We start from the raw sequence: 12,486 nt of genomic DNA on the forward strand, positions 1-12,486 counted from the left end.
GTACTTATTCAGCACCCACCTCACCTGCCGTAAAATTGTTGACTGTATATAAGGAAATGGAAAGGTTTTTTTTCTTGTTTATTTATTTATTTATTTATATTAATATAACTATGGGCGTTTTATGCCACTGAAGACTCAGGGTAGTGGAGCATGCTTATTCCAAGAATCCAGCACAACTGAGGAGTAGGCTTTAGAAACATGTGTAAAACAACTTTGCTAAATTGAAAGGAAATTTGACATTGTTTGGCTCTCTTTTTCATCACTCAGTGTTCAGTCATCAGTTACAATTTTACAGCAACATGACTGTCAAATTAAGTGAACAACAGACAGTGTGTCTGTGTTGTTCACAATTAATTTACTGACGTGTCTAGTACAGCACCACGTCTATATATATATATATATATATATATATATATATATATATATATATATATATATATATATATATATATATATATATATATATATATATATATATATATATGCATATTCTAAGTGACTTTACAATTAACGGAGGCTAACACTTTTGTGATTTAATATATGCCATCACGACAAAAATCATATTCCATCTAGTTGAGACAAACCACCGTGAAGACACGATGTATAGCAATTACGCTACGTTCGCCATCCGGTGGCACTGCGCTACAACTTTAACTTTGATGTTCAAAAGGGAGTCACGTGTTTCGGGTGGTGACGAAATCGCCAACAGCCCGTCTTCGTTAAAACAGCGGAAAAATACACAAAAATACAAATAATACTACTTAACGTTAGTTTGAGTTAAGATTATGATTATTTTTAGTGTTAGAGTTACGTTTTAGGCTGAATAAATAAGTAAGACGGAATTGGAGGTCACGTGTTTCCGGTAGAGCTCCATTCGCCCCCTTCTCAGACAATCCCTGGCGTGACTGGCGTCATTTTTTCTGGTCAGTAACCTCAATTTTTTAAGGCAATATTTAAAAGAACGTAACATGTGTTTTTGTTTGTTAGCTTTTTTTCTTTTTCTTTTTTTTTTAATTTCAGGCTGTTGTCAATAGGAAACGTGTTGGGTGCGAGCCAGCTATGAAAATGAGACAACCAAACATCCTGATAACAGGTATTAAAGCCTCTCGAGTTGTGTGTCTGTTCACGCTTTGAGAGTGAGTGTCGTCCATTAAAACAACAAAAACAACAACAACAACTCTTTGAGTGCCAGCCAATTTTGAGCATTCTGACTGATCTTTCAAGTCTCGCAGAATATTGTGTTTTATGACTATGTAAACACATAAACGACCTATTGAAAGATTAGACTCGATCTCTTTCATCACAAAAAGTTTGTTTCTACCTTATTCAATTTTTTCGGAAGTCAGTAGTACATGATGGATTGGTTTAATCAAAATTGGCGATTGCTTTTTGTGAAAAGATCTATCTTATGGTAACAGAGGTTTGAACGATGGAAAATAATCTAATTGTGATTGTGATTATGTATTGTACTAATCTGTAAATCAGTAAAAAAATAAACTAAAGTTCAGATTACTGTATAACAATAATGCAATCAAATCTTTACCACTTCAACATGTCCAACTTTTCATGTTGCATGAAACATGACATGTAAACAAGTGAACTGCATTTAAATACTCAACTTATCAATAAATGCAATAGACCCTTCCAGTATGACGTCACGTTTGTGTGCCCCTTGCGGTGGAGGGCAAGGCGTCAATGCGAGTGAATTAGAAAACAATCAATGTGACCTAGAAAATAGGTCAAACAGTTGATAAATCAGCGAGGAATGCTATGGTGAACTTGTGCGCGGCCGACGGACTGTCTAATGGCGCAAAGAGAGATGAGATCATTCCTTCGGCTGCCGGCAGTGATTCTAAACCAGGCGTAAGACAGTGAGGAGTGAAAGACGAGCATGGTGGCTAGCGCGAATCTACGACACAACTGCTTTGCACCCACAAAAAGTACGAGGATATGCTCTAATCATTTTATATCAGGTAGTTTTACTGTTTTTCATATACAGTTGGTCATAAAATTAACCTCTGATTGTAAATTCGAGGCAAATGTGATGAATGAGTCATGTTATCTTTAGTGAAACTTTCATACTTTTTTTTTTTTTTTTTTTTTGCATAAGTATTCAAGTAATTTTGAACAAAAAGTTAAATGTTATCACAATTAACACTTTAACTCGGGCTTGATCTCTGCTGAGGAATGTGTTGTAAACGTGCGGTCTGTTTGTTAGCAGCTAGCAAGCTAAGATAGCTTGAAGACTTCGATATACAGCAAGACGAGTATATCCGGACACAAACGAATGAATGAACGAATGAATAACAATTTACACCATGAAAGTGAACGACGTATTGTTTCAAGCAAAAACAACATACCTTAAGATTCCGCTTCCACTTTGACTTCCAACAAACTAAATTTTTTTGTAGCTAGCGGCTCCAAACGACTGGTTTCAATGAGTCACAATAATGTAGTGTCCTACTCGGGACATTTTTTATGACACTTGGCCTATTTCCCCACCTTTTAACGAAAACGCTCGCCGAAAATCAAGCTCTCTACATTCATTTGTTATGGGATGTTTGCCCTCCCCGGGAGACGCAGCGGAAGCTAAGCAGTGGCATCAGCTGGAAGGGACTATATATGTATAGCGTATGTAAAAAATAAAACTTAGCTATCTTTAATCAGTAAAATCACACATGCTAAAATGTAGGGAAAGTAAAATTATACCTGCTTAACTCTTTAAATACCACACATTTTCTGAAAAGATAACCCCTAGAATCACAACGATTTCGAACATTTTCACTCATTTGAGGCTGACTAGAACATTGTGTGTTGAGACTCAAATAACATGTTGGGTACCATTTGAAAGATTGGGTTCTGTTATTTCATTAAAAAAAAAACTATGGTTCTACCTTATTCTGTTCTTTAGTAATCATCATTTGAAAATGACTCGTTTGGCCATAAATCAACAATCTCAGGCAAAATAAGGAGAAATGAAGGTTTTTGTGAAATGATGCATTTTCTGCACAACAGTGACTTTGACACTGTTTTTTTGTTGAGTGACATCTCAAATATCTCAACAATTCTTGCCTTCCATAAAACATGGAAAAAAAATGAATGTGTTTTTGATGCAAAATATGTATTTATTTAAATATCTGATAACGTGTGTAAACAGCAATATTTTCACATTTGACAAAACTATTTACTAGGCCTGAACAATTAATTGCATTTGCGGTTAAACCGCGGTTTGGCAACACTCGATTGCGTAATCGTGGTAAGCTGCGATTTAAATGCTCGTTGAAACAGAGAGGAAGGAGGAAAATGGGGTAGCAGGAACGTCACCACCGCTGTAACTAAAGCCTAACGCCGTAGGTGCACACTTACGGAGCTTGGTTTTAAAATAACACAGCACAAAATCGTTACAGCAGATTGATTGACGGGATCGAGAACCAATTGTTAAAGGGATCGTTCGGATTTTTTGACATGAATCTCAATTTCATCCTCACCTCCAGTGTGTGTAATCAGCACTGACTTACCCCTGACAGCGTTCTGTGACACTAGTTCTGGTCCAGTGTTGGACGAGAGGAAAATAGTCCAGCAAGCTGGCTGGGGTCTCGGAAATAAAGCGTTTTTCTTCTAAAAACTATTTGTGTTCAAAAGTGTGATACATTTGCATCACAATACTCCTTTTCTGAAAAAAAGTCAGACGCCATTACCGCCTGTACTATTACCGCCAACTGCAGCGATATACAGGGCCAGTGCTTGTCCTGGTAGGGCCACCACAAATTGGCTTGTGGTGGAATATTTTCTTTTATGAATATTGTATTAACAAGTGTTATCCCTTGTTTTCCTTGTAGGGACCCCTGGTGTTGGCAAAACGACTTTGGGGAAGGAGCTAGCTCAGCGGACCGGGCTTGCCTATGTTAACATAGGCGAGCTGGCTCAGGAAGGTAAAAAAAAAAAAAAAAAGGACTTATTTTAGCATCATATGGCACTCAGAGAGGACGATTTAATAGGTTTTGTAACAGAGCGGTGTGGTAGAGTGGTCACCTCCCATCTGTGAGCTTGTGAGTTCGATCCTCGCCCTGGTGACCACGTCCAATTGTCTGTGAGCAAGACACTGAACCCCAATTAACCTGACTGTAAACCGCGCCCGCATGACCTAGTAAACCATTGAAGACACAAGACGTCATGTCTGCGACGGCACTTGTGTTTTGCTGTGGACAAACAAAAGCAATCCAGCTCCCTGTAGTGCATTGTGTCGTTTACGTGGTTATCCAAAGCCAAGAAAAAAAATCAAAAAATGGTTAAATGCTCCAGTCACGGCTTGTATAAGAGTAATAGCCATTATCCCGATCGACTAACCAGCGTCCTGTGGTAGTCACGGCTTGTGTAAGAGAGACGCTGTCCGGATTATTCCCTTCCCTAAACCCTCAAACAAATACGAAAAATGTCTGCGCTGGATCAAACTTGGTGGAAGACCACGCACACGACCAGTCGAATCGCACCAAAATTACTAGAAAGTAAGGTAATGTTCTCCATTGTTTTTAGCCAAAGGCTAATGATAGCGCCGGTTAGCTAACCGTCTACGCGTTTGTTGACTTACTGTTTACTATAAATGCCAACAGAACATTCAAACTATGAGGCAATATAAATTCATTCTTACACGGCTTGACAGGAACAATGTCCAAAAACGTTGGTTTTGCTCACAAATGGTTGAAGTGAGTGAGGCAACCGTCTTTTGTTTTTATTTATTTTATTTTTTTTTATTTTATTTTTTTTCCCCTGACTTCTGTAGACAGCGATGCGTATTTCCTTTTGATTTTGGGCAAAATTGCATGGTGAGGGAGAAAAATTTAAAGCCTCCTTTGCTTGACTCGAAGAGAAATATCGGTGTTCTGTAAATAATGACCGAGAAAACACAAGGAAGATTTGACATCTTTTGCATTACTGTGAATGCACTTTAAGCTCATCTCGACCGTTAAATGGAAGCGCGAGAGCGCTGCTTGTCGCATTTCGTGGGCGGGGTGGGGCGTGCCACGGTAAGGTCAATTTGCTCCTAGTGGATCTGGCAGTAGCTGATCACTTGTATGTGAATGGGTGAATGAGGTGTTGTAAAGCACTTTGGGCACTTTAGCTAAAAGGTGCTACCTGTATAGAAATAGCAGTCCATTTCAATCCATTCCATTTAACTCTTTGACTGCCAAACCTTATCCAAACAAACAACCACGACAGTGCCAGCCACAATATTGGGCGATATGACTACATAAACATGGTGGATACCATATGAAAGATTGGATTCCGTTCTTTCATGAGAAAAAAAAAAGTATGTTTCTACCTTATTCCGTTCTTTAGTAATCACCATTTGAAAATGGGTCATTTGAGTGACTTGAGCGAAAATACAAAAAAATAGAAAAAACAAGCTTTTTGTGAAGATACATATTTTTTTGCACAACAATGACTTTGATACTAATATTTTTTTGTTTAGTGACACACTTTGAATGAGATTTAATGTGACATAGGCTTTGAGAATTCACGTCATCCTTGAAAACGTTTGATTGTATCAGATTCGTAATGTCTCATTTTAATTCCATATACTATTGAAAAGAGATACAATGCTGCCATCTGCTGGCCATAGTTAGTGGTTGTTTTTGATTTCACAACCCCATCACAAGGCAGCGCTGCACAAGACGTTGCACTGCCCATTGAAAAAAAAAAAAAAAAAAAGAAACAAAAAAACATACTAAACGTCAATTAAAGTTTATGGTGGAATTCATTATAATTTTAGAATACGTCATTAGACGTTTTTGGCAGTCAAAGAGCTAAAGAAGCCAGCATTGTTGATTTCTGCTTTTAGTCACAGCTTGCAGTGTTTTACACATTCATATAAATTGTATATCCCCTATTGATTTGAGGTTGTATTATTGATTACACACTTTTTTTGCAGGAGATCTTTATGATGGCTATGATCAAGAGTACCAGTGCCCTATTTTGGATGAAGACAGGGTGAGTCATGCATGAATTTCCTTTAACTTACAGCAGATCACGAACCCCTACCATTTCTTTTGATTAAATGTATGATACATATTACTCCACTTGTGTTATGTGATTAAAGCAACACAATCCTTATTAATCACTTTCCACTATTGGATTAGGCATTGTGTATAAAGAATAAAAGTACAAATATCTTATTCCTTGAATTTTAGTTTAAACCGATTAAGTGTCTGAATTCGATTGTACGGTGTGGGACACCGTGTACCTGGTCATGTGATTGTGATGACGTATCACGTGCATAACCGGAAGCCATCTTCGCTCATGTCAATGGGAACTTGCTGACATAATGTACAAGAAAAAGACGTCTTCGATCCCAAATACTGCGCCAATTCCGTTCAGAGTAAAGTCCTCAACACGTCCGGTTTCATGTCATTCAATGTGGGGGTGGGGCGGTGAGGGGTGGCCGCTCCTAATTTGGACTGAAGCAGGTTTAGCACACGACATGTAGCGGAGTGAAAAGTCACCCGGATGTCTAACGTTCACTCGACTTGCAGGCGGCCCAATCTGCCAGTTTTGTCCGACTTTCGGTGTCCTCCGTGGCTATACTTATTTGAAGAAGTGCTTGTTTGTTGTAAGGCGAAATTCCACCTTTGATGTCAGCCGTGGGGCGCAATAATCCCTCATGAGTTCAATGCTGCCACTGGTGGCAATGTCATTCAATGTGTATTTTACGCACGAGATACGATGATCACGTGACTGTCCAAAATGCTGATACAGTATTTAACGTAAAAATAACCATAAAATGTGCTATAAAATCATAATTGCTCAACATAAATTGGCAATTTTTTCAGGGAAGAGTTGAAATGATCCATTTCACAGAATAGCTGGTTAGTTTTTCACAAGTCTTGTGTTCCTTTAAGGTTGGTTATTATAGATCAGGGACGGGCAACTTAAATGATGGATGGGGCCACAATTTTTTTGCCAGATGTATGACAAAGATTCAGTTTTAAAAGTTTAAAATAATCCTCCATCCACCTTGATTGTTCTACCTGCCCGTCTCAGCACCATCCATGGTCATGAGGAGCAGAGGCTGAATGCCCTGCTGGCAGGGAGTTCTAAAGCTGGAACCTGACTTCTGCAATCCACTCTGTTTTACCACTTTCAATATCCAAACTTGAAACTCACCTATTTAATATTGCCTACTAGGGGTGTTAAAAAAAATCGATTCGGCGGTATATCGCGATACTACATCGCGCGATTCTCGAATCGATTCAATAAAAAAAAAAATGATTTTTTTTTTTTTTTTTTTTTTTTTAAAAGAGCTCAGAATTGTTCATTCGGTAGTCTTACCGATTCAACGTCTTATCATCATTGCCTTTTTTTTTTTTTTGTGTGTGTGAATCGATTTTTCAACTTCCATTTTTAATGGAAGAATATTCAACAAAACGTCTGACTTCGGGTTAGGATTCACACCTTGAGCATGGAAGAATGTTATATGAACGGAACATTAAGCCTTAATATTTTAATGCTGTTCAAACATGAAACAGATTACAACCTCTATAAGACTGAAATTTCAGATAAATAATACATTTTCATATAAATCTTACACTCTACAAGCTTACTGATTAGTATTTTTTAAATTTGAATGAAAAAAAATCGCAACAATCGACTTATAAATTCGTATCGGGATTAATCGGTATCGAATCGAATCGTGACCTGTGAATCGTGATACGAATCGAATCGTCAGGTACTAGACAATTCACACCCCTATTGCCTACTCACTGTAACTGAATATTTTCATTATTCTTATCAGATTTTAATCAAATTTTCTTATTTCTTTTGAATAATTCTGTTTTGACTTTTGGTTATTTGTGTATAGTGTCCTTGGGTGTCTCAAAAGGTGCTTCCAAATTGAATGTATTATTATTATTATTATTATTATTATTATTATAGAGGCAGTAGTAGTAGTAGTAGTAGTAGTAGCATATTTCAACCATGGGTGGCAAAAATTATGGAGGGTATTCCATCTACGTTTTCCTTTATCAACCAGCTCCTTAGCTTTCCTGGCATAGTCCAACATTCAAAAGTCGCCACTTTAAGTTCTGAATTTTAAGTTCACATTCCACCTCTCCTACGTCTTTGAGCCACAGTAGCTGAATTTCCCCCAGCGCCCTGTAGGGCAACGGCGCCAGTGACGATATTGTTGTAAACCCTAACCACAACTGACCTGGAATGGAATTATAGGATAAATGCTCATAATTTGTGACCGCTCCGACTAAAGGGTCTGCATGTCATGTCGGCGACATTAGTTTTGAGATGGACAAAAATGCCTAATTTGAGATTACTCCAAAAATAGCCTCATTGAAGTCTCTATTTTCATTTCCCAGCTACACAAAAGTTCAAATTGTAGTAATAGCTTATGAAAATAAGCAACACTATGTGCGTTTCTATTACCCTTTTTCGCAAAAATAAAAGCGATATTGTACTATTTCGATAAAGTACAATTTCGAATTGTCGGTGTTTCCATTGAAGAGAGTTTCGCTTCTGAGGCACAATTCTCGGAATGTCCCGTCTCGCGAGACCTCGCTGTTCTGTAGGAGGTGCTCATGATGTTTACGGTAGACGGACGCCCGGTGTGGTTATATTACTTAAAAACAAAAAACAAAACTCACCCCTCATCGGGCGGTTTCGGGCATTTAGTGTTGGTGTTGTTGTGTGTTTTCCTCGGCAGTCGGCACGCAGTTCCGACACGAAAGCGAGTGGCCCCGTACTTCCTACTTCCTATAATCCTAAAATGTTGTTGTTCCCAGGTAGAGGCTGGGTAAAAGGCGGGTTACAAATTGTTAAAAGTTTGATGTTTTCTGGCTTCCTCCCTGCTAAATTAACCAGACATGGCAGGACAGGATTTCAAGCTCTCCTCTCCTTCTCGAAGGAGACTCGCTCGATTACACCTCTCTCTCTTTTGCACACATGACACATGGTACGATACAAATCACTTCAGCATTTAAAACTAAAATACAAAACCGAAATTAATAATTCTCAAAACAAATAGTAATTGCAAGTTTAATAAAAATACACATAAACAACGTGTTACAGTCCTTTCCTCCGTGACGGGCGGGTGTCACATGACTACTAATGCGCAAAAAGTGTTTCCATTACACTTTTGTGAAATACTTCTTTTTCGATACGTCTCAAAAACCACCTCATGAGAGCGAAAAACTTTTTTGCAATATTTGAGAGTTTTTTTTTCGAAAATCCGGTGTTTCCATTACCAGCTTACTTTCAAGCTCAATGGGTTTTGGTGATTGTTAAGATCTGCAAAAATCAGCGTATTTTTTTTTTTTTTTAGGCAATGAGTTGCCCTGATTGGTATTTTTTGCAAAAGTATGTATATATATATATATATATATATATATATATACCCATCATCGCTCGTACTCATTGAACAATGTTGCTTTTATTGTCCATAGAGGCCATCAAAAGTAATGAAACTAAATAAAAAAAGTACATATGTTTGGATCGTTCTGATGCCAGTGAACATATTGAGTGGTGGAAAGTAAAAGAATATTCATAAATGACTTAGTTATCACACTTACACTGAGTTTACAATTTTGGTAAAAATACCGTAAGTGGGGTATTTATTTATTTATTTATATATATATATATATATATATATATATATATATATATATATATATATATATATATATATATATATATATATATTTTAATGCCTCAAGGACTAGGTGGCACTGTATTTATAACTGAATTTTGTCATAGAGATACCTTCAGGCCTTGACTATAAATATACATTTCAAGTATGGGATTTTTTGGAGCATGCACCTGGGAGATATTAACTCTTTGACCGCCATAAACGTTTAAAAACGTTCAGTATAATCCTAGGATTGGCCGCCATAGACGTTAATTGACGTCTACTATGTTTTTTTATGGAAACGGGTGGAGGAAAGCCTTGGGCAGCTGTGCTCCAAGTATCAAGCCGATCGGGTTACTATATGAGTATTCCTGGCCACTAGATGGCTGTGATGAGTCTTTTGGACAAGATCGGGTCGGAGACAACAGTAGAAGAAGAGAGGCTGGGCTAGAGTGTTGAGGGGGAAAGAATGGCTAACTTGGCTAAGGGAGTCAAAAAGGCTACAGATGGCAATCAGCTCACGCTTGATCCTTATTTTCAAAGCTCAAAAGCATCGACCAGTGCTCAAGAGCACAGTGATGACGGGGTTAAGTCATAGTTGAAGCGGTGACGCGGCCGTTTCGACCACGTCCTAAGGCCCCACCGGCTAGCGATGCTAATAACGTCCTAAGGCCCCACCGGCTAGCGATGCTAACACCGGAGAAAAGTGGTGCACAACCGAGTACGTCTGCACAGATGACGTTTCATCGGACGATGACGACTACTATGGGTCCGATGCAAGACAGTCTTGGACAGTCTTCTAAAGAACGTGAAGGTAAGCGCTAACATGCTAAGAGATTGCTAGTAAGATTACTTTTCTGACTTTTCGGGCGATCTGCTAGCAGCGTGTGTAAATGTGCTGATATACACTAAAACATCTATTACCTATACAAACGTGAATGTATATTTTATAGATCGTGCTCACAGCAACGTCCGACCGCTGGTTCTACGACAAAGAAAGGTAAAAAAACTTTTTCAATACACCGCAACAATAAAAGGAAAGTCTTTCGATAGTATTGTAATTGTATATGTTTCTTTCAGCTCCTACCCAAAGTGACCCCCTTGAAAAAAGAGATTCTCCACAGCACTAATAAAATATTTGATGGTAAACGTCTTCTATAATTTACAGAATGTGGCATCAACCAATACATCCAAGAAAAAAAGGTAAACATGCACACACACACACATTGCATCACAGTGCTCTAAAATAATATATGATATTGAAATGTATATTTGCAGATCCCAAAGATTCTGGCTGGCTTGAAGTTGATGAATTCGGCTGGCAGCCAACCATCTTCCCCTTTGCTGCAAAACCAGGACCAAGGGATGCTGCAGCAGAGCTGAATTCCCACCTGCCAGCTGACATCCTGGAGCTCTTCATCACGGATGAACTTCTCCAGAACATCGTTCATCATACCAACCTCTACGCAAATCAGTCCATGCAGAAGCAGACCGACAAAAACTGTTGCGCACGTGTAAATAGTTTGCAAAGAGTTTTCCAAATTGTTTGTTCGGATTGCTACTGTTGCATGTAAATAAACTGTTATTTTGCAATCAAAAAACATTTTTTATTGTTGGGGTAGTGTTTTATAGAAGTTTAGGTGTTTGTAGAATCACTCATGCAAAAAAAAAAAGTGCCAAATTCACTAGAGTGCATGAAATAACATCGTTTCACAAAAAGCTTGATTTCCCCGTATTTTGGAAGAAAATAGAGGATTTGGGTGAAACGAAGCTGTTTTCTATTGTTGATTACTGAAGATCCGAATAAGGTAGAAACAAACTTTTTTTTTTTTAGATGAAAGATGAGACTTCAATCTTTCATTTGGTAGTATCCGCGTTTCCATAGAACTAACACATTTTCTGTGGAGCTTGAAAGATCGGTAAAATTCTGTAAATCAGCTGGCAGTATGGGGTTACCTTTTCCGAAAATGGCTGGCAGTCAAAGAGTTAAGCATATCCTTCATTCACGATATTGCTTTTAATGTCCATCGAGGCTATCAAAAATAAATAAAACTAAATAACAAAAATATGTACGTTTGGGTAGGTCTGATGCCAGTGAACATTTTGAGTGGTGGAAAGTAAAAGAATATTCATTAATGACTTAGTTATCACACTTAGAATGAGTTTACATTTTTTTGTAAAAATACCGTAAGTGGGGTATTTTTTTTTTATGTCTCAAGGGCTAGGTGGCGCTGTATATATAACTGAATGTTGTCATAGAGATACCTTCAGGCCTCGACTATAAACATACATGTCAAGTTTGGGATTTTTTGGAGCATGTACCGGGGAGTTATTAAGCATATCGTTTTTCATTGCGAAACGTCTTTACAATTTTTGTAAAAATACCGTAAGTGGAGTATTTTTTTTTTTTATGCCCCAAGGGCTAGGCGGCGCTACATATATAACTGAATGTTGTCATAGAGATACCTTCGGGCCATGACTATAAACATACATGTCAAGTTTGGAATTGTTTGGAGCATGTACCGGGGAGTTATTAAGCATATCCTTTTTCATCTGAAAACACAAAATTTGATGCCCCGTCCTCATCATATAGTATTCTGAAAAGTCAAGAATTTTTTTCCCCTGCCGTTGGCTCAGGTCTTGACATGGTCCAGGTCAAGTTTGAAGTCAGTCGGATGAAACGTGTAGGAGAAGTGGGCAAAAGTATGCCCCCTGTAAATGTGCAAAAATCTTAAAAAATGGGACATTCAAAAATTCGTAGCTCAGGCCAGGCCAGATGTGTGTGCCAAGTTTCATGTGTTTCTGTGCTCGTTTCGGACCATAAAATTGGCGTTGTTTTCTTGGCAAACAGCGCTTAG

General features: G+C 38.1%; 1 protein-coding gene and 1 long non-coding RNA gene across 2 annotated transcripts in view; both read left to right on the forward strand.

Moving 5' to 3' along the window:
• The first annotated feature begins 791 nt into the window (after positions 1 to 791).
• Positions 792 to 12,486, forward strand: part of ak6 (adenylate kinase 6) — a 28,372-nt gene continuing 16,677 nt past the window's right edge. Inside the window, exons 1-4 of the mRNA XM_077521595.1 lie at positions 792 to 923; positions 1,021 to 1,093; positions 3,840 to 3,932; positions 5,930 to 5,988. Coding sequence (XP_077377721.1) covers positions 1,060 to 1,093; positions 3,840 to 3,932; positions 5,930 to 5,988 — 186 coding nt within the window. The 5' untranslated portion in view covers positions 792 to 923; positions 1,021 to 1,059. The remainder of the gene's footprint in view (positions 924 to 1,020; positions 1,094 to 3,839; positions 3,933 to 5,929; positions 5,989 to 12,486) is intronic.
• Positions 9,763 to 11,299, forward strand: LOC144019632 (uncharacterized). The gene is made up of 3 exons (XR_013283730.1): positions 9,763 to 10,628; positions 10,709 to 10,831; positions 10,907 to 11,299. It is a non-coding gene; the product is annotated as an uncharacterized LOC144019632 (long non-coding RNA).

This window comes from Festucalex cinctus, chromosome 5 (assembly GCF_051991245.1).
Source record: "Festucalex cinctus isolate MCC-2025b chromosome 5, RoL_Fcin_1.0, whole genome shotgun sequence".
NCBI lineage: Eukaryota > Metazoa > Chordata > Actinopteri > Syngnathiformes > Syngnathidae > Festucalex > Festucalex cinctus.